General features: G+C 44.4%; 1 protein-coding gene across 1 annotated transcript in view; it reads right to left on the reverse strand.

Moving 5' to 3' along the window:
* Window positions 1-22,842, reverse strand: part of CUNH18orf63 (chromosome unknown C18orf63 homolog) — an 82,957-nt gene that overhangs the window by 26,028 nt on the left and 34,087 nt on the right. Inside the window, exons 12-14 of the mRNA XM_008685927.1 lie at window positions 11,109-11,207; window positions 10,962-10,990; window positions 9,571-9,641 (exon numbers count right to left, since the gene is read on the reverse strand). Of these exons, the coding sequence (XP_008684149.1) occupies window positions 9,571-9,641; window positions 10,962-10,990; window positions 11,109-11,207 (199 nt within the window). The remainder of the gene's footprint in view (window positions 1-9,570; window positions 9,642-10,961; window positions 10,991-11,108; window positions 11,208-22,842) is intronic.

Below are 22,842 nucleotides of genomic sequence, written 5' to 3' on the forward strand. Positions count from 1 at the left end.
TGACTCTGAACAGTGTGGTTGCCCTGTTTTTCTCTGCTGCAATGATCCCCCTTTCATCTGCAGACTTTTGCTCATGCTTGAAGACTCAATTCCAATGGGAGATCCTTGGGAACCCCTCAGCACTTGCCCAGCCAGCATCCACCCCACTTGCCTCTATGGCTCATAGAACTTTCTGTATCTCCTCACTGCAGTTTTGTTAGGTTAGTAACTCACAGTGATGTTTGCTTTCACTCTTCTCCATCAGAGATCGCTCAGCTGGTCTGCAATGGCCATTCTCTTCTTCCTTAATTATAGATTCCTGATTTTATTAAAAGAGTGGTGCACTTTTTTGGCCCTTCTTGCCTTCCTAGTTCCAGCTGCCTGGAAAGCTTATGTGATGACTGGAGCTCCAGCAGCTATTTTGGATAATAAGGTGTTCTTGAATATGAAAGCCACCGCTTGGTTAGCGAAGCCGAAAACTTCAAGGTCCCTGGATCTTATCATCATGGACCTATTATTATTTTGGATATTTCCACTGTGTGCAGCCCGAACTGAACATTAAGTGGTACACTTGCACATCCTTGCACCCAAAATTCTCCCACAAATTCCAGAAGCATGGATGAATAATCATCATTTTACTGAACACCGGAGAAGGATGTTATACTGCAAATCACATGAATTCCTAAAATTCCCTTTAAAACACTTCTGTTCTTTCTCCAAGATTCTCTTCCCTATAGCAGTGGTTTCATCCCTATTCTTCACCACTCCTTCCAAATCTCCTCTTATGCTTAACCAACACTTCTCTTCCCCAACCTACCTTCAAAGTTTTGTCAACCTGCACACTCTAGCCTAGTTATCTGCTGAGTAAGACAAGACCACTAATTGCTCACCAAGTATGTTCCCTGGGGCCTCGAGTCATTCTCCCATATTTGAGATTATAATTACTTACTTCTATCTTTGCAGCCACTTCACTTCCTACCCCCTGCTCACATGGTGGGGTTCATCAGTGTGCAGAACCCCGCATGCATCTGTTATCCCCACCGCCCAGCACAGCACTCTGTGGGCAGAGCTCTCAATCCACCTGGTCCCCTTTCTTGCGGCCACACCTGCAGCACAGCTTCCAGAGTAAATAAGTCTGTATGTGTTTGCCACATAAAGATTCGGCTGTACCAAGGTTATACCCTGAGCCACTGGGAGTTCTTCACTCCTCTTGACCTACATTTGGGGCACTGTATATCACCTTCTTTTTGGTTTCTTTCTAAATCGGGTGCAGGACAGGAGGACCAACTTCAATTGGTCTGTAAGCCACAAATTTTGAAGCTAACGTACGTCTAGGCTTCATGTGTTTCTTGTGGGTTCTGCTCTGTGCTTTCATTGGCTTTATCCCAAGCCTCTTGGGCAATTATTTTTGGCTCATTCAGTGAATGGCTTTAAATCAACTTTTTCTGTTCCAAATATAGGGCTTGTCCACATGTAGTGTTCATAGTATTATCGTAAAGTGTCTCTTGTACGTAAATCTTTCTGTACCTGATTAGTTACCTCTATGTGGGTGCAGTATACACCCTATTTGACTAGCCCAACAGAGAATTCTTTTTTTTTAAAAAAATATTTATTTTAGAGAGGTGGTGGGGGGGAGAGGCAGAGGGAGAGAGAGACTCTCAAGCAGACTCCCTGATGAGTGGGAAGCCTGATGCAGGGCCCAATCTTACCACCCATGAGATCATGACCTGACCCAAAACCAAGAGTTGGACGCTTAACTGACTGAGCCACCAAGGCATCCCCTTCCCCCCCACAACAGAGAATTCTAAGTGGGTTCTCCACCGGAGGAGCTGTTTCTCACATCCCATTTCTACAGAGCGGGGAAGGACTGAAAAAACTGTACTAGGATTTCCACAATATTCAATCTATCCAGACTAGCATAAGGCCTTTTGAGTCCCTAAAGATTTGTGGTCAACAATGGAAGTGAAGGGGCCAACCACATGTCTCGGGGGTAAAGAAAACCCTTGGGTGGGGCTGTTCACACTGCAAAGAGGAACCAGGTCAGTGACTCCTGCTACAGGTAAGGAGAGATTATTGTGCCCAGGCCCTAATCAGGGTGTGGGTATGGAGGACTCAGGCTGGTGCCCTGGTCAGGGGCTGGGTATGAGGGTCTCAGACTGGTGCCCTGGTTGGGGGCTGGGTGGGGGAGACTCAGACTGTTTCACATTTTCTGATTTCTTCTTTCTGTATAATTTCCTACTGCTGCTACAGCACATAACCACACACTTAATGGCTTACCACACACATACACACTTAAGACAACTCAGATTTATTGTCTTACAGTTGTGGAGAAGTCTGATATGGGTCTAGTCAAGGTGCCAGCAGGATCGTGTTCCTGCCAGAGGCTCTAGGGAAGAATCCGTTTCCTTGCTTTCTCCAGCATCTAGAGGCCACTCAATTCCTTGGCTCATGGCTCCTTCCTCTTTCTTAAGCCAGAAACATTCCATCTTCAAATCTTTCTTTCCCTTCTGCCCCATCCTCCCTCTCACTCTCCTGCCTCCCTCTTCCCCTTAGAAGGGCCCTTGCATGGGGACCCACCCAAATATTCCAAGATAATGTCCCCACCTAAGATTCTTAACTCAATCACATCTGCAAAGTACGCCATATAAGGTAACGTATCATAGTTTCTGGGACTTTGGACTGTGGGGCCAGCATTCTGTCTCTCACCCCTCCCTGCGCACCATGAGACCCTGGAAGCAAGTTCTGTGTTGCTGCTTCTAATTTCTGTCCCTCCCACCCCCAAATTCAATACAGGTACTACACCTAGTGGCTAGATGACTGCTCAGGAGTTGATTGACTAAGTCTGATAAAAAGCGTCTCTTGCCCATTGACTTTCCCCTTACAGAAGGATGGCTGCATTGTCTGACAGTGCCCACATCCCTCTCTCCCCCTTCTTTGTTTTTTTATCTCCATTTCTCTATTATCAACTTCCACCTCATTTTTATGTTTTTTGATTGCATGAGAAAGCTCCAGAGCTTACAGAGGAAAAGGAGGAGAAGGGCTGGTCACCGAGGAGCCCCGTTTCTTCTGATTCTGTTCCCCAAATACAGCTGTGGAAAGGGAGTAAGGAGGTGGTTCCATGGCAAGTGGGGCAATCTGGAACTGGATTATTTTAAGCACAGAAATGTGCTAGAACTTCAAATCATTGCTGCATCTAATGGCTTTTCCCCCTTCTAGGCTGGCTTCTTTAATAGTTCTCTGCTCTTCCCTTGAAAAATAATAGACTTTACATAACTCTGTGGCTGGAAACACAAGATAAGCCCACTGGTTGTTTAGGAAATGTGAATTTTAAGATTAGGAAGCAAAAAAAAAAAAAATAGAACACATTGCTTGGGTAGCTGGAAATTCTCAACGGGACTGCATGTGGACACTATTCTGTCGTAAAGGTGACAGTTTTAAAGCCTAGGAATTTTCTTTAAAAACAAAATCCAAAGTGGTTCATAGTCTCTCTTTTTTAACTTTAAAAGCTTTTTTCCCCCCACTTTCAAATGATTCTGCTTAATCACTTTAAATACAGTGAACAGAAATATGGGGGTGGGGGTGGGAAATGCCACACACACTGTGGTTCAAACCCTGAGCTTGATAATAGCAGCAGTAAGGACAGAAGCCAGCCTCCGATGCTTCTACAACTGCCTGAGGTTACTGAGAAAGATACTGCCTGCCCAGTGAGCGCCGTGGTCCCTGCACCAGCCCCATGGCATCACCGGGGGACCTGAGAGAGGGGTGGTCCCAGCCCCAGCAGACAAGTCCTCGTAGGACACTCAGGGGGTCTGGCCTGCAGGAGCCCATGTCCTCTCCAGGGCCACCTCCCAGGGCTGAGCTGGGAGATTCAAGAACAGGATCCTTCTTTCTGCCTTTCCCCACCCGTGTGTAGACATTAAATTCCACAATTAGCAATGCATTCCTTTTATATTAAGCATTACCTCCCCTTTTTAAAATAGAAGAGACTGAGAAACACTGTTGCTTATGTTGTGCTCTTTTGGGGACCTGCCAGGGCATCCCTCAGACCAGCAGCGACTCCTCACAGCTGAGGACACAGCGTCAGAGCTCCAGCGCAGGACACTCTGCATCATTTGAAAGAATACGACCTTCTGAACAATACTGTTCTAATGTTACGGAATGAGATGTAAAGTATGAGGAAGATGGGATTTACCATGTCAGGGGAAAATAATACAAGAGATTTGCACATTCTACCTGTGAAAGTCTACCAGAGTGAAGGGCTTCCTTCTTCTGTTGCTAATGGTGTGGACAGTTGATACTGGGTGGTGTGACCACTTGATACCGGGTTACAACTCAGCTTTGTGCTGAGAAAGTGCCCCCTAAATTTTACACACACAGACGAACGGGATGGAAGGTCGCGAGAATTCCACTCTCCCTCACATATTCCTTGTGATTTGTGGGAATCACTTAGCTTAACTTGTCTGAAGCAGAGCCACCTTCTCACGGAGAGGTGCTGAGAAATAAATACCCTAAAAGCACTTAAAAGTGCTTTTTGCAATTGCAGGGTGATCTAAGTCACAAATGCTTGCTAATCATTATTTTCCCCAGGTTCTTAATTTCTCCAGGTGCCAGAGAAATGCAAGATTAAATTAAACATTAGCAGATACCTTGAGTGCTGCATTTTTAATGTTGACACATTAACTGTGGTATTTCAAGTTGGGAAACATGAGGCCATAATATATAAATTGGAATCCTAAGTACTCAACCACGCTCTCCCTGGGAACTCTTATAATAGATATAAGCAGCAATGTTTCTTGAGAATATGCCCAGAGATCTGGAACTGTGCAAATGTTTTCCAAGTCTAACAGAGAATATGGTGTATGTTAGAGACTTGAAGCATTTTTCTTTCCTTTGTGTTCTCAGGGTGTTGGGATCTGTCCCTCATTGTCTCCCAGTGGGGCTAGAGCCCCACAGTGATCTAGAGGCGAGTGCATGCTAGCCTGGGATTTAACAGTGCACTTGACCAGGGACCTCCCTCCCCAATACCGACCTAGCGTGATATTGTTTAGGTCAGTGTGTAATATTCACATTATTACGACTAAAGAATATTTACTCATCAATGAGCCATGAGCAATTTGCTGTCCAAAGTTCTGTTTTCCTTGAACTTTATAATCATCTTTTTTTTTTTTAACTTATTTGGCTTTCATGTTTTTGTAATGAATTCAGCCTCAAACTGTTCTGCATCTGTCCAAATCTCCTCTAGACACATGTGGAAGCACTTACTTCATTTTCTGAGCATGTCTGAGACCCCTTTACTCTGCCAGGTCTGATGGGTGCCTGAGGGCCAGGTGAACACACCTGGGACCACCCTTTGCTGGCACGCTGCAGACTTTCTTCATCACCTTTCTGTCCTGGGTCTCTTACTACCTGTGTCCCCTATCTTCCACTTTCTCATTTGGGGGAGGCACATTTTCTAGTAGCTTTCCAAGAAGGGGAACATGGGAATTAAGTTATTTTACACCTTGCATGTCTAAAATATCTGATCTCTCTGACGCATGGTTGACAATTTGACTGGACATAGACTTCTAAACTGGAAATTTAATTTTCCTTCAGAATACTGGAGAATTGAATTCATTGCCTTCCAGCTTCCACCACTGAACTGTGATGCTTTTCTGATTCCTGCTTGTGTGTATGCCACCTATTTTTTCTCTCTGGACATTTGTAGGATTTTTTTTTTTCCTTCCAATGTTGCAAAATTTCAATCATCATGTTGGGTGCTCGGTGCATTCTTCTAGTCAGGAAACTCATGTCTTGTACTTCCAGAAATTTTCTTGAATTATTTCTTTGATGATTTCCTCTCTTACACATATTCTTTGCATTTTCTTTTCAGTTACTAGATCTCCTGAACTTATTTACTCTTTTCTTACCTTTTCTCTCCTTTTTCCCATATTTTTCATTTTTCTCTATTTCCTGGAGATTTCCTGACTTTTACCTCCTAATACTTCTACTGAGTTTTCCATCTTGCTGTCATATTTTAATATCCAAGAGTTCTTTTGTTGTTGTTATTCTCTGAGTTTTCCTTTTTTGAAAAATAGTATCTTGTTCAATCATCTCCCTGAGGATACCAACAAGAGTTCCTCTGAAGTTTTCTTCTTCCTCAGAGTCTCTGTTCCTTCCACCTGGTTGTCTCTTGTGTGGGTCTCTCTTTCGTGTCTGAGGGAAGATGTCTGGGGACCCTCAGATTTAAGGATTGCGGATTGAGAAGCTAATGGTAAGTTCTGAGGATCTGGGTGGGTTCTATGGATGTAGGGTTCATTGTGGGGAGACCTGCTGAGCTCTATAATGGGGGAACCTGTGATGCTAGTGTAATTCCCTCTTGAGCTGGTCAGCTTCTCCAGAAAAGTATTTTTCAATCTCTTGCCTGAGGGACTTAGTTGTAGAAGCAATGTGGAGGAGCAGGGCTGAGGATCTCTGTGCCCGTTGGGGTTCTCCAGAGAACCAGAACCAATGGGATTAACATATATATTCAGAGATTTATTCTAAGGAATTGGCCTACGTGATTGTGGGGCTGGAGGGTCTGAAATCCATGGGGCAGGCTGGCAGGCTGCAAATGCAGGCAGGGTTGATGTTACCATCTTCAGGCAGGATTTCTGTTTCTGGGAAACCTCAGTCTTGCTCTTAAGGCCTCCAACTGATTGGGTGAGGCCCATGGACTTTATCAAGGCTAATCTGCTGTGCTGAAAGTCAACTGATTGTAGGGTTAACCACATCTACAAAATACCTTCACAGCAACACAGTGTTTGATTAAGTAACTGGAGACTATGGCCTAGCCAAGTGGACACCTAAGAGGAATCACCAGTCTTCTTATCTGATTAAGTTATAACTAATTCATCAATAAATAACAATTAATTCAATAAATAGTAATTGAGCAGCTAGTCTATGGTCTTGGCCTTTCATCCTCTCTCTGGTGTGTATCCGGCTCTCAGCTGTGCATGCCTCACAGGAGAGTCTGTTCACACCCTGCAGAGCAGAGAACCTCAGCTCTCAGGGGAGCGGGGGGTCAGCACATCTGGATGGCAGAACAGGGAAGGATATGGGTTTGCTTGTAGACAAACGTTTCTATTTTATTGGCTCACTTCACCCCACTCCATCCAGGCAGGTAAAAGTCACCTGTCACCTGTGCTTTCCAGATTTTAAAAGCACATGGCTACTTGAGTAAATCAACTACTTTGTAAACACTTTATTAGGAGCCACTTGATGTCAATTTGAAAATCATAAATGATGTTCCTGAATAGAGAGGCAAATATGTCCCCGCAATTGCTTTTCTGGCAGACTGGTGGTCTGAGCTCCCCAAACCCCGTGGCAAAGAGCTCCACCCGCACACTGGCATCTTCAGACTGAAAGTCAGAGTCAGTCATTATATTCCGTTGGGGAGTCTCCAACCGCATCTGACTGAAGAAGAGCAAACACTGAGGTTTAGGAAATGGCCATCGTGAAGGGTGTGCTAGCGCTTCGATGACCATTCCCTAGGCTGACATCGTTCATGAGCAGTAACCGAAAGGCATTTTCTGGGCTCTTCTGTCTGGACCCACAGTAAGTCTACACATCTGAGTTTTGTGCATCCAGCCTCTCGGCCACCTGGGATAGAGCGGTACAGCGGGAATGCCCCTCAGCTCACATAGACATGGTGTGTCCTGTAAAGTCACGTGTAAACGCCATTTCCCTAGACCACGCTCAGATTTCCCAGTCTCTGAATCTGCTTTCGCATCCACACTCCCATTTTTCAAAACCGGAGCCATTCTCCCGGGTATGGCTGCCACCTCAAGCAGCACGTCCCCTCGGTCCAAACTGGTCCCAGGCAGGCCCAAGGGTGGATGACATTTAAGGCGCTTTCATCCAGATATTTGAATGCCTCCCTAAGCTCTTTGTATCTGGCCATCAATAACTATTTTATTGGCACGGCCTTGTGCATGTGCATGCCGACATATTTACATCTAACATCTTATCTGCAATCTTGATTAATAAGAAAGATACGAACACAGGGCACAGGCAACACAGAGAAGTGACTGTAGGACTGGGATGGCCCTGCAGTTCCTTCATCTGACACACCTCTAGCTCCTGTCACCTAGGCCACATTATGGTCCCTTTCCATGTTCCTTCGTTCTGTGGCTGGGCCTGTGCTGGCTGCAAAGCTAACAATGGGAGGAGAGTGTCTGGTAGTTTGCGTAGCCAGTGGAATGAACACAAATAGGAAACGACATATCTAAAGGCAATTCGTTACAAGATTTCTGAAGTTCTTCTAGTATTTCCTCAGGTGCTGGGGGCAAAAACGATCGCGCATGAGCAGCATCAGCCCTCGAGGAGCTGACGGCCTGGGAGGGACAGTGCATCACATTCCACGGAAGTGAGAGTACACGCAGGAGGAAAAGGGGGAGGCATCAGGGCCGGATTTTACCGATGCCACGTAGAGAAACACATTTCTGGTGAAGAGGAAAGATTCTCAAAGGTACAGGAGTGAAGAGGCAAGTATCTATGATATAGTTATATAACCATATAAAGCTGTATGTTTGTGTATTAGATTATATGCAATATACTTCATATATAATCTATGTAATATCATATGCTGGCCTGAGGCCCCAGTTCCTAAAGGCAGGGATGGCGGGGCTGGAGAAAGCTGCAGGTTTCCCTGGACCTGTCACACCAGGCATCAAAGGGGCGACCTTATATGGAGGCAGGGTCTCAGCAGGCTCTGCTAGACACACAGGGTTGCTGGCCAGTAGCCTGCACATTAGCCCCCCAGGAGGGGCTGCAGCTGCCATTCTAACCAGCCAAGGTGGGCAGGCATGAGGCATGGGCTTTGTCTCTATGCCTCTTTGTCCTTGACCCCCTCTCAGAGGGTAAGCCAGGAAGGGTAGAGGTGGGGGAAGGGCAGAACCTGCCCCCCACTTTCCTCACCACCCCTCCCCAATAAACACACACACACACACACACACACACACACACACGCACGCACACCCCCTGCACCCTCCTCAGGCCGTGATGCTAGCCTGCACTGTGGGAGGATGGGGCTGCCAATCAAACAGGAGATTTATGTCTTCAAACGGATTTGACTGCATCTTAACCCAAATGAAAGTTTCCAAAAACTTGTGGTGACCTAAGAGCTGTGGAGCTGGATGAGGTGTCAGTAGGGGGCCTGCTAAGCCGTGGGGAGGGGAGCAGACAACACCGTCAGTAACAGTTTGAGGCACATTTGTGTCTAAAGCAACAAGCCCAATCTGCTTGCCAGCCTGGTTCCAGAAGCCAAAGGATAAGCTAGTATTTCTGATCACCAGTGGCTCCTACCCCAGCACACCTGTGGGGGGATGGCCTCCCCCCACCTGCAAGTGCCCCTCCCCAAACTGGCTGGAGCCCTGGTACCTCCTGGTACTTTATTCCCAGGAGCCGAACCTGCAGCTTTCATGACCCTTTGGGCAGCATTTATTCTTTTTTCCTTCTTCCCTGGGTTAGATCCCCCGAAATAAGGAAGGCGGCACTCCTCAACTTATATCGTGACCCCGCGTAAGAAGCTAGTGCTTGTGTGAACACGGTTCCAAAACAGGAGCTCACACTCACCGTGCACTGCTGGTGTGGTCTGATTCTCTGTCAGGAGGGCCATCCGTTGTGAGTCTTCGGGGGCTGGGGCTCTGCAGTCAAACGGCTGTCAGGACAGACTGATGGGAGCGCAGATGGGCTGTGGTTGAGATTCAGGCTTTGGAATTACTTGGAGCCCACGTCTGAACAAACACCAGGAGTTCCATTCGGTGCTGTTTCTGGGGTTGGAAAACACAAAGGAAGATAGTCACACCAGCACAGCGACCACCTTCCCGTCCCCAGACACCACCAGCATGGACGTGGCTTCGAAGCCTGTCCTCACTGGCCCCTGGCCTCTGACAGCGGGCTCGTCTGTGTTCTCCGGCCACGGGCAGGCGACACCAGACTTGGTCTGTTCTTCTGGTGGCTTTGGGAGCTCACTCGAGTCGTGGGTTCATTGAGGGCCTTGGTTTGAGGTCCCGGACTGCACCTCAGCTTCATTCTTACCTGAGATTTGATTCCCTAAGGAACCAGTGTTCGGAGCACCTTGTACACAGAAGGTCCTTGATCAGTGACTTGTTGAATGAATGAGTATGGGATACTGGGGACAAGGTGGCTCCCACTATTGAAAACATCTTTATTTTCCTGCACTGCTGTCTCTTACGGGCAGAGGGATCAAGTCTACTACTCAGTGGCCAGAGGGAAAGCTGCGGACTGTGAACTGATGTCCCGAGAGGCCTCACGACTGTGGGGGAGGAGGATTTGAGGTGCATGTCTTCCTTCTTCCCTTGCCGTTTACTTCACAAAGTTACCAAGTACCCGCAAATCAGCATCCGGCCTCGAGTGAAGTCTGGAGCCCCTTTAGGGCCCTCTAATTGGACCCCAACCCTCCTTCACACCTTCTCTCTCACAGCGTCTCCTCACCAGCCCCACTTGGGTCAGCCTGGGACTGTCTGTGCCCAAAGAGACCTGTCAGCTTCCAGCATCCTTCCTTGACCTGTCTCTCAGGTCTCCCTCAACCAGCCCAGGGAGAACGCCCATCCCCTCCCCTCCCCGAGTGCTGCTGTCTGCACCCACTCACGAGGTTCTACTAGGTGTGCTGAGTCAAAGCTGTTTTCCCCACGTAAACACACTCTGCAGAAGAGACCCTGCTTTCTTGTGACTGGGTTACAGAACCCCTAACTCTTGCTGTGCTGTCTGCACCGGCAGCCAATGGTCGGGAAGCCACCATAGTCTCGCACTGGCTCAGGGTCCCTCAGTCTCAACACTGCCAGCATTTGGGGTGGACACCTCTGCTGCAGGGGCTGAGGGAACAGCCTCTATGGCATACCTCTCCAGAAATTTCCATCGCTGCTTTCTTAAAAACACATTTTTTTCTGGACTTCCTCTACATAATCATCTTAGAAGAAACTGTGCAGGCTTCCACATCTTACCTTGCGCCAATGCAAACTGCCGGATCCACCTGGGGAACAGAGATGCGGGCTGCTCAACAGGCCAGTAGAAGCTTCTGGTGTACAAACGCAGACTACAGTGAAGAAGTCTGCACTGTGATGTGTGAACAGTGACATTCAGAGCATGACCGTACTGTAGAAGTCCCCTGTGATGATGGTTGGGGCCCTGATGACCGTGGGCAGCTGCCAACTGCTGGATCCTGATGTGACAGGAGCAGGGCCGGGGGCCTAAGGACAGGGACAGTCAGTCACTTGCAGAGAAGCTGAGCTGTTGTCCTGGCATGGCAGCCTCATGGGACATGGAAGCTCCCAATACTCCTTAGGGACACTCAAGAATATATGACATCTTCTCTCATTAGAGCTGTGGTTGAGTCAGGACTTGTGGAATTCAAAACCGGAGCCTGATGGAGAAATAAAATAAAATGTGAGTGTTCGAACAGAGCTTCTCAAGATGTCCACAGAAGCACATGTGATCTTCTCAGATCTGGGACACATGTGGCTAGATATTTCTAGTTAAGGAGTGTGGGTAGACTTCATGGTTTTTAAGTCCCCCAAGAAGAAATAACCTTCAACAGAAAATAAAAAGTGCCCTCAAGCTGGTCTCTATTAAAGTTGCTGCAGGCTACTGCATGATTTCTTAACCCACTTTATAGTCCCTGTTCTATCCCACTTCCTCTTTCCAAGGACAACATTCTGAATGACAGGGAAAAAACCCCAAACAACTCCTTGTTTTCTTACCTTTAAATACTATAAATTCCCTAAAATTCGTGACTTTAAGGACTTAGAGGAATTTCAACTGCCAACTCCAGAATTTCTTCACTTAGTTTTATTAGTTGCCCCTTTGTTAGGTCACAAGACAGGAACCTGTACCGTGTTCCCTGAGGACAACTTTGATGTGATCAAAGAGGATCTCATCTCTGCAACGAGTTCTCTGCAAAGACCAGTGTCTCAAAACTTAGCAGAATTACAGTGTTGTAAGAACTAAGCTGAACAAGCACTTTTCAGGCTCCACTGTGGTTAGAGAAGAGCAGAAGGTACAGGGGCTAGGAGCTGGCATTAGACATCAATAGGTACCCATGTGCATTCAGAGGCTGTGTTTATGTTCTAGCTACTCATGGCAGGTAAAGCAGAATCCACAACTCCTAGCTCATGTTCCCAGCCCAACACATGATTCTCTTCCTTGCTTAACAATGGCAAAAAAGGCAATGCCACTGGGGGAGACCAGATATCAAGTTATATGTATATATCCTTATTGAAGAGAGAATGGTAATTAAAATTCTAAAGTCCCTGCAATATCTTAAGAGACAGGAGATTGAACTGGTCTTTGAAGCCGAATATCTTTTTCTTCTGGGAAGCCACCCCAATGGGGAGAGACCCTCTTCTGGGAAGGAGATGTTTGCAACCGTGTGGCTCTGGCTCCAGGGAGGCTAAAGTCTACATAATAAAGTAAAGGTTGTAATTATTGTGGTCAGTGTCTCATTTCTGCAGACTGTCACTCTTTAGAGTAATTTTCTTTTCCAAATATGGATTTAGACTACAATGTGCCAATATTTTATTGCTTATTTTTGTGGAATTGGTGCATAATTCTTCACAGGCAGTGTCGAGAAAAAATTTGCAGACTGCAGGAAATGTATGCAGGCCTGACCTCTTCACTCCTATGTACTGGAGAGAGGTCGTTGAAAAAGAAAAAGACAAAGAAGTCAGGTAAGGCAAGGTGAGGTCAGATAAAAAAGGGAAGGGAATCAACTGGGCTTGTGGTGGCACAGTACACAGACTATATCCTGGACTATAAAACAAGTCTAGTAAATAAATTAAAATGAATGACCACAGTAGCATTAGACTAGAAAACAATGACAGACATCTGCAAAAGCCACAAATATTTAGAAATTAAACAACAAGCTTCTGAATACAATTTGTAAGTATTTTAAGCTGAATGAAAATGAAAACACAACACGTCACAACTGTGGGATGCAGCTAAAGCAGTGTTCAGAGGGACATGCATTGCACTGAATGCTTATATTAGAAAAGAGAAAGATCTGCCACCCATGATCCAAGCTTCTATTGTATCAGTTAACTACCAAGTCCTGGCGGCTCTACTTCCTGGATATTTCTTAACCAGTTTATTTCTCCACATCACGCGACTGCAGTCCCCTAAGTGATCCCCCGTCTCCAGTCTTGCCTTCCTCCAACCTAAGTCTTGAGTCCCTGCTGTCCAGCTGCTTTCACTGCTCTTTCTGCCTTGCATTCATGCCCTGCTGATCTCCTCTGGCTCCTTGGAGTTCACATGTCTTCCTCTGGGTCTTCTCACACACGTTATTCCACCCACACCCCCCTCACCTCCAGTTTACACCATTAATTCCCACCCATAGAAATATCCCAGCTTAAACTTCCCTTCTTTCTGGAAGCCATGCTCCTGCTATGGCTTCTGTGATAGCTCAGAGTGTTTCCTTTGTGGTAGCATTTAACGCATCCTCAAAACATGCTGCACTGTGTGTGTCTCTTCCCCACTGGATGGGGGGATAGCAACCAGGCCTTTTATATTTGAAATTGCATATCTGGCTCCTAGCATAACATCTGTGCCTTGTAGGTGCTAAATAAATATTTGAAAATGAATGAAAGCCTATTTTAGTGGAAATATGACCACTACGTTTGTGATTACAGGTCAACGAGGTCAGGATTTTTGGATCACAGCTTGTGGTCAACATCAGTTGTTTCCTGGCATCCACCGGCTCTTCCAGTAGACAACAGCCCTGAATTCTACTTGGGAAGCTGTGTGCTTCCTGGATGCATATACTTTCTCTGACTGTAGCAGTTACTTAAATATTCACCATTGAGAAAGCTGCTCTGCTTGTGGCTTCAACTGCCTGAAGCTGCAATTTCTCAGTTAAATGAGTTATTGGGATTCCCTAAAAGGCTCCAGGGCCCTCCTGTTTCGTCATCTTCCCATCACGAAGGTGCCGGGTGACTTCTCTGGCAGTATTCCTGTCATGTTTCCTGGCAGGAAGTGACTGGGCGATTGCCCAGCGCTCTAGAAAGAGCATAAGCAACAATTTGGCACGTGTCAGAGTGAAAAATGCCTAATACCATGAGGAGATGCAACAGATAAGAATAAAAAAGGAAAACCAATGTGGAATTAATCTAAATTTAAACAGTATCACTTCTTCAATATTTTTGCATGTATCAAAAGGAAATAGCTGTCTGGCCAAAAGAGAAAATGCTGTGTCTTGCTCCATCTATTTTTCAAAATAACATGAATTGTCTTCTTCCTGATAATACAAAGAGTTCATGCTCATTACAAACACTTGGGACATTTGAGAAAGATCACCCAAAACAGGACACAAAGTAATGACTGGTAATGTTCTGATGCATTTCCTTTCAGAAGTTTTCATACATGTGATACAGATGTATATTTTCCTTTTCAAAATTCAAACGTATGGTTTTGTATATCATTTGTGTCTATACACATGACTCCAAGAAGCAATCTGTATAACCTGCCATTTTGCAGATATGCTATAACTTACAAGACACTATTCTCCTATTGTTGAATATGTGGGTTTTTAAGTTTTTACTGTTTTAAATTACTTGGTGGTGAGCACACTGAATATTAATCTTCATGAGCATCCCTGCTCAAATCACAGGTCAGCTTCTCCTCTTGTGTTTGGATCCGCTCTTCCTTTCTCAAGGACACTCCTGCTACCTCAGTGTTCCCTGCTTGAAAATCTTGCCATCAGTGTGAAAACATTCTCTATCTTCCATCTTGCACAGAGCAAAGCCCCTGTCACCCCATGCCTTCTCCAGCAGCCAGTCCCTCTCTGCTCCAGTTGCTGACCGCTTTCCTTTTATCCAATCCTGGGTTCAGCTCTACTGCCTTACCTCATATTCACTTGCATCTGCTCTGGTTGGGTATGGCCCCACCCCTCAGGGAAAGCAGCTTTTTCCATCTCTGCTTCTCCATGAATTTCTCTGTCCTCACTGTCCCTGAGCTGTTGGCACCATTCAGTAGAGCATGCCTTTCTTCCAGAGACAGTCCCAGCTCCTGGCTCCCATGATACCATCCTTTTTGGTTCTCTGACTTACACATTCTTTGCTGGCTCTTCTCCTTTGGCTTGTCCAAAACTGTTGGGGGTTCCTTAGGGTCAGATCTTGGACCTCTTCCCTTCTACACCTTGTCTGGGTAATCTTATTTTCTCCCAGGACTTCAACTATCAGTGATATGCTAATGACTGCAAATGTGTCTCTCCAGGCCAGACCTTCCTCCAGATTCACAGATTAATTGCCTACACGATACTTTCCCTGGATGTCCATTAGGCATCTCAAGCCTAACACTGCTAAAACAAACACATTTATTTTCTCCACCTCTTCAAAATGCCTCCATCCTTCCCCTCACCTTCTGCAACTCAAGAACTCCCAGGATGAGTCACTGGTTTTTCAAGGCAAAAACGTAGGACTCAAGCTGATTTTTCTCTTTTTCTCACCTTCACATCCAACCATGAAGTTCATTTGTCTATGTCCATAATATTTTTGAGTTCAGTCTGTCTTTCCATCTCCACTGGTTCTCTTCTTATCTAAAGCCTTCACTGTGTCTTGCCTGGATGACCCGGCAGCCCCTTAACTGCTCTCTAGGCTTTATGTCTTGTCCAAGTGTGACCCATTCTCCATGTATCCCCCAGAGTGGCCTCTTTACCAGCCTCCCACTGCACCTACCATCTGGCCTCTGCTGCCTGCTCCATCTCACCTCCTACCGCTCTATGGGCTCTAACGCCCTAGCCACCTGGGCCATCTTACTCTTCCTCACGCACTCCACCATTTCTCACCCTAGAGGCTTTGTGTTTGTTGTTCCTCCTCCTCAGAACATTCTGCTCCCAATCTTTACATGACTGCCTCCTTCCTACCACCCAGGACTCATCTCAAATGTCACTTTACAATTTAAAGTTGGCTCTCCTTTCATGTATCAATTCCAGAGTCTGAGAAACTTGCACATAAGCAAGTCACACACGAAACAAGTGGAAAACAAAGAAAAATGCCAACTAGAAATAATCCAAAGTTCATCAACAGTGCAATGGATAAACTGTGGTATATTCATACAATGGGATAGTACAGCAGAAGGACAAGGAATGAACAACAACGACGGCATCAGCATGGTTGGACCTCAAGTCATGACGATGAATGAAGAGAAAGAAGTCACAGAAGAATGCATGTGGTGTTGAGCTAATCTACACAACCTTCAAATATATTGTGTGGGGATGTAGCCACATATGTGGTAAAACTATGAAGAAAAGCAAGAGAATGATTAACAAAGTATTCAGGGGGATGGTGACTTCACTTCAGTGGGGAGCTTCTGAAGTTCGGTAAGGCTGTCCCTTAACTTGGACAGTAGGATAAGATATTGGTTTCATTTTTAATCTTTAAGTTGCACATGTATACTTTGTAAGTGCTTTTGAATTCATGGTATTTTTTACAATAAAAAGTTTTTTTAAAAAGATGGGACTGTAAAGCAACAGAATTATTTTTCCTTAGAATAATAATAATGATAATAATGTGAACTATGCTTACTCTGTGTATCTTGTCCCCTCACTGTTGAGTTGAAGGAACTGGACTCCTCAGCCAAGAGCTCTTTCTGTTCTTACTTTCTGTCATTCAGCACAGAGTAGGCTGGTTTGAAGGGACCTTGAGAGGACATCTGGTCTATCTCTGTGCTTTCCAGAAGAATTGCCAGTTAATTAAAACCAGTCCAGACAAAAGTGAACCAGTCTGATTTGGAAATCCCACTCTCTGTCTCCCCAGAAAAAAATTACACAGCCTTGTTATATAATTAACTTTAAATGTCCGAAAATTCTTCTTTTTGACTTACATAGCTGGTTTATACTTCGGGGCCTCTTTTCAAACAATGGGACAATACATTCAAAGTTGGAAGGTTTGGGGAGACTAAGTGTAAATGGGGCTGCCCGTCGGAAATGTCATGGCTCCCCACACCCAGACGGAGCTCTATACCTGTTCCTAGAACACAACAGGATGGAGATGCAACAGGTAGCATGCGTGTGTGGAGAGGAACGCTGGGCAAATGTGCTCTTGGGCCAAATCAAACCTCTGCCAAGTTGATGGCAGAAACACAATGTTCAGTAATGTCTCAAAGGAGAACCTGCCTGATGTGTGTCTACATTCCTAAATGGCAGGGACACGTAAAACCGTGTTTCAACAGAACTCTTTTCTGACACTGTGGAAGAAGCGTTCTGTTTCCCACAGCCCCCAAGATTGAACCGCACTGGAAATCACGGTCACGAGAGCTAAATTTAATCATTGTGTGACCTAACTGTGTATAGGCAACCTGGCATATCAAATATCCTACTTTATGTTGTTTTTATTCTCAATTTCATCTAGTTATTTCCTTAGGGACCACAGAGCAATAGTAGGCAGCAAAGTAATGAAATGTGGTAAATGTGGTTAAAGACAAATAGGACTAAAAATACTTTCCTTTGTTTCATCTTAGCAGCCCCATTTATAGCGTGGCTTACTTTAGTTTACAAAGTCCCAAAACTAGTTCTTAGGAGGAAAAAGGCAAGCTGAATTTATTGCTGTGGGAAACACAGAGCTTGCTCAATTTTATAACATAGAAGTTCTTTGTTTTACAGATATGCCATGAAAGTCTGGGTCATAATCATTAACTGCCATTTACACCGGGTGCCCAAGCAAGCTCGCTGACGTTCACGGGCACCATCTGAGCTGGAACGCTGTGTGGGCAGCACTGGCATTGATGGCTGCACCAGCCCTGTGGCATCCTCATTAGCTACAAGGCCATCACGTGGCCTGGGTGAGGTTAGCACAGAAATATGTTTCATGCCAGATGGACTCTGGAAGCCTTAGTATTTATCTCTGAGGGGACAGGCCTTTCTGCTGAGAGAAACCTACACTGGCTTCTCAAATAGGTCTCAATGCTGTTAGCTGGGAGGACTCTTGGGCACCTGCCTAATCTAAGAGTGAGTCTCAAGGGAAACAGAGGAGAAAGGGGAACGATTCCCCTCCTATACTCCTCTGTTCTTGATGGGCTTTTTCCAACGTCTAAGCTCCAGGCACCAACCACCAAACCCTCCCTCCATCTAGAGATTCAGTGAGAAGTGTCTAAAGGGAGTGAGTTTATAGGGGGGCAGTGAAGCAGAGAAAAGATGAAGAACTGCTTATCTGAAGAAAGGTTTTGAAGGGTTGTATGTGTTTGGAGGTCACCAATACCCATGAAAATGATCACATGAATATGTCTTCAAATCCTTCTCTGAAATATCACACATTTAAAAATTCTTAAAAATCATGAAGCAAAGCGTTTTGGCAGAACAAGATGTTGGATTCAGTGTTCCGTTTGTCACTGGCCAGTTGATCCGGTCCCTCTGCATCGCCTGCTTCCCCCTGCCCCCAAACGTGTTTCCAAGGCAGAGGCAAGAATTGCCACGTGGGGGGCGCCTGGGTGGCACAGCGGTTAAGCGTCTGCCTTTGGCTCAGGGCATGATCCTGGCGTTATGGGATCGAGCCCCACATCAGGCTCTTCTGCTATGAGCCTGCTTCTTCCTCTCCCACTCCCCCTGCTTGTGTTCCCTCTCTCGCTGGCTGTCTGTCGAATAAATAAATAAAATCTTTAAAAAAAAAAAAAAAAGAATTGCCACGTGGCCCTCACAGATGGCAAGGAGAGAAGGAGAAGGGCCATTAGGACACTGACAAGACCCCTGAGAGGGAAACGTGGGGTGCATGGGAGGGGTACCAACCCTGGTGTAGGGGGTCAGCAGGCTTTCCAGAGGAACTAGCATCTGTGGGAAACACTCATGAGCACTAACCAGGGGCAAGACCTGATGCTCTGTCACCTCCCAGCACAGGTAGATCAGTATTTCCCACCGTGCAGTAGACTGGGAAACACAGATGTCCTGACGTCACAGGGCATCGGACTCCGGTGGCGAGGCCTCCGAGCTCCACTTTGAACGGCTGTCCACCTACACAAATGGAGAGCACGCCAGTGAGCCCGACAGCACGGCCCCGTTTTTCACACTCATGTTCTCAGAGCTTGCCTGGCAGTGCTGCTTGTGGGCCCCGGTCTTTGTCCTCGTTTCTACACTGTGCATTGTACTGGTCATCTATTGCTGTGTAACACATTAACCCCGAAACTCAGTCACTTAAACAACTGTGAATATTTCTCTGTAATGTCTGGGATGTGAGAGTGGCTTGGCTGTGGAAAGTGACCACATCGCCATAAATAGCAAAAGGGGAGCGTCGCAGGGAGGCATCCTGCAAGTTCCTAATAATGCTCCTGAAATTTTGAATGAAGTCTGTATCCCACTGACTCTCCCCCTCCAACTTGCAATACTGACAGTAACTGTGAATTCTGTGCCCCCAAACCCCATTCCCAAACAATTTAGCTTCTTGGTAACTATGTATTTCCTGTTTCTCTGGGTCTTCTTTTTGGGGATATGTAGGGGCAAAGGTGGGGGCATTTCCCTCCTGTCTTTAAATTTTACATGATGAGCTAGGCTTGGCTGTTTTTAATAACACTTCCTATTCCACAGTATGATTACTTATATTTGCTTTTCAAGTTAATAAAGGAATGGCTTTCTAATGCACTGTTGTTATTTATATTGAACCCTGAAGCAAATTATAAGATAAAAATAAATAATACCTTAGACTCATACTGGTCGCACGTGGCTGCCACAGGACTTCCCTCCCCACTTTTTCTTCAGGACAATTCCTCAGCATCCTCATTACGTGGATAAGGGTTGAATAAAACTAAGTTGGAAGCAGAGATTATACTTTTTTTTTTCAGAACTCACATGAATTGATCTTAAAACTGAGGTCCACAAAGTAGAAACCGTGCAATATGATGACTATAGACCTACGCTCAATTCACTCTTTTCACACTAACCATTTCTAGTTAAAACTCCTCAAAGCATCTGACCTGATTCGACCACTTAGGTCCATGCTATAGTGCTGCATTTCTGTTGCCCTCTGCCCTTACCACTCAACCCACACACTTCTGTTGGGATTTTTTTGAGCCTAGTGTCTTCCCACTCTGCTTCCATCTTGCAACCTCCCATCCTTACATTTCTGTAAAGCAGCTCATTCTGAGAGTCCTGGGCACCCACCATCCTTTAGAGAATGGTCAGAACACAATCCTTATGACCTACAGCCCCAATTTACTATTGTATGGTCCCAAAGGAAAGCCCCTTCAGTATTCTACATTATGCAAAGGTCATTTTTTTTTCCATTTTTTCTCTTCAAAAAACAAATATAACATACAAATATAATTCCTATGTAATATAACACACACATTGAAAAGTACATAAACATATAGGTACGGTTTGAGTAATAATAAAATCAATGGCTGTAGAACTTCCACCCAGGATAAGAAATACAACAGATATTACGAGTATTCCAGAAGGACCGGCCTACCATCTACCTGCCTCAACCATACTACTTTCTCTCCCTTATAATGCACCACTATGCTGAATTTTTAAATAATTCCCTTGACTTCCTTCATAATTTTTACACGGTTCCTTTGCTTGATCTGACTTGAGTTCACTGCTCTGATGATAAGTTCATTTACTATAAAGTTTGGTAAGAAAACCATTTTTTTAAAGGTCCAATTAAATTGTCAATACATTGCTTTTTCTTTTTTCCCAAAAGAGGCATATGTAGGTTGCAGAAACCTTAATCTTGTTTATGTGATTTAAAGGATTATATGGTTGTCTGCGAAGAATTAACACTTATATTAGCAAAAGATTTGTCTAATTTCTTGCAGCCTTTAAACAACACTGAACGGAAGAATAAAATATTAATTATAGCAAAAAATCCTTAAACAATATGGTTGAATTTTTCCTGTTTTTGGACTTCACATGAATGGAAGCTCATTCACATCTCACTTACATTAGGAAGATTCATAATGGCCATTTAGATTGCCTTTGAGCCATCATGAGCAGTAATAGTATGAAATCTTATTTATATACAGTCTACTGGGCTCTTCTGTTTCAGTGGTTTGTCAATCTGGACACCAATACCATATTGTTATAATTATCATAGCTTTGTATAAATCTTGCTATCTGGAGAGCAAGTTATCTCTCTTGTTTTCTGTTAAGAGTCTTTATTTGTGACTTCTGCGTGCCCGTATCAATTGTAGAATAAGCTTATCAAGTTCTAAAAACAAACATGATGAAGTGTGGCTCAAAATCACAACTGAATCCTTCCATTATCCAGTTTCCAGTCTATGAACATGGCACAGTCCTCCATTTACTTTGATATTCTTTAATATCATTCAAAAGCATTGTTTTTTCCCTAAAGTTTTTTATATTTCTGGCACTTTTATAGTTGTTATTTTAAATTCTTGGTTTGAGTTTTCTTGGATCACCTTGGTGAATTTGGGCAGAGATCCACTGGGGCCCATGCTTTTCCCCTATTCTTCTCACACTAAGGAGGTGCACCCCTACAGTCTCTTGGGGGTGGTAGCTGATGGTACCTTCACCTTGGGCACAGTCTTCAGGGTCCCAGCAAAACATGTCTACTGCAGAGTGAGGTGGGCATCTCCAGTAGGCTTTCCGCCTTTGGCAGGCGCTCAAGAGTTTACATTTCTGTTCCCCTCACTCTTCAACATCATCAAAACACAGCTCCATTTCCAGTCTGGGTTATCAAATATCTTAAGAGCAAAAGTGATTTTGAATTCTGTTTGCCTTTCTGGTTTTCTCTTAGCATTTATACTGGTAATTCCTTCTGTCATTATGGTTCTTGAACGTTTCTATGAACTTTAAAAAATGTATCCAGCATTATTGGTTGTTTTCCGTGACAGGTTTAGTTTAAATAACCTAGCCTGTCATTATCGAAAACAGGAACTCAAGGAAGCTAGTTTTCAAATTCTGACTCAGACCCTTTCAAGTTCACCAAGTCCAGAGCTGAAAGGAGAAGAGAATAGGGGAGGCTCTCTGCTTCATACAAGTCCCATGTTTATTTATCTCAGTATGGCAACACTGGTATGGAGCAAAACTAGGAATGGATTTGGGAAAACATTTTTTTAAATAAAACTTTTAATGGTTTAAGCAGTATGTTTATAAAATTCCATTGTATTACTCATTTTAGCTAACATGTTAATGAATGTTACCTCTAAGTGTAGACCCAGGATTTTAAGCTTAACTCATAGTTTTTTGGTTTTTTTTTAGAGATTTAAGTATTTTATTCCTAAATTATTTTAGTGGTGAGATAAATAGATACATACTAAACTACAGAACCAATTACGTTTTGCCAAGTTTCCCCTTAATTATAACTGCAGATTTCTACTACTTTTATATAGGAATACAGGCTACCAACTAGAAATAATTCCCACAGACGCTCTGGAAAAAAGCCAGTGTAACAAAATTTTAAAATATTAAGCACATACTATATGTAATTTCTTTCGTGGCTAAATGTCAATAACAAAACATTCTCTGAATATTTAAATTCAGAAATTCAATAATATAATGAATATATAGCACTCAGGATGATCTTTGTAGAATACAATAAAATATTGATGCTTTTTTTGTGGGAACTAGGAAAATTTTCTCTGGCAGCAAACAGAATGAAAGATACATGCAATATTAAGAAAATCAATCACGAACATTCCTCTTAAACACAAAGCTAATAAACTCAGATGATCAACTGTTCATGAATTTTTCTGTTAATATTGGCAGTAGGTTCCAGAATTTTAAAAAAATCATAGAAGAAAAACTTAAGATGGAAAAATCTTATCCATTTGATACATTTTCACCAGGTATTTGTTCCTGGTTGAAGTGTTTTATCCTTTTGTTTCAGTTTCCAAATGTCTCTTTGATCTTGCCATCTCTTCAAACCATGGTGCATGGGTCCTCCCTTC

This window comes from Ursus maritimus, unplaced genomic scaffold, assembly GCF_017311325.1.
Source record: "Ursus maritimus isolate PB19 unplaced genomic scaffold, ASM1731132v1 scaffold_18, whole genome shotgun sequence".
NCBI lineage: Eukaryota > Metazoa > Chordata > Mammalia > Carnivora > Ursidae > Ursus > Ursus maritimus.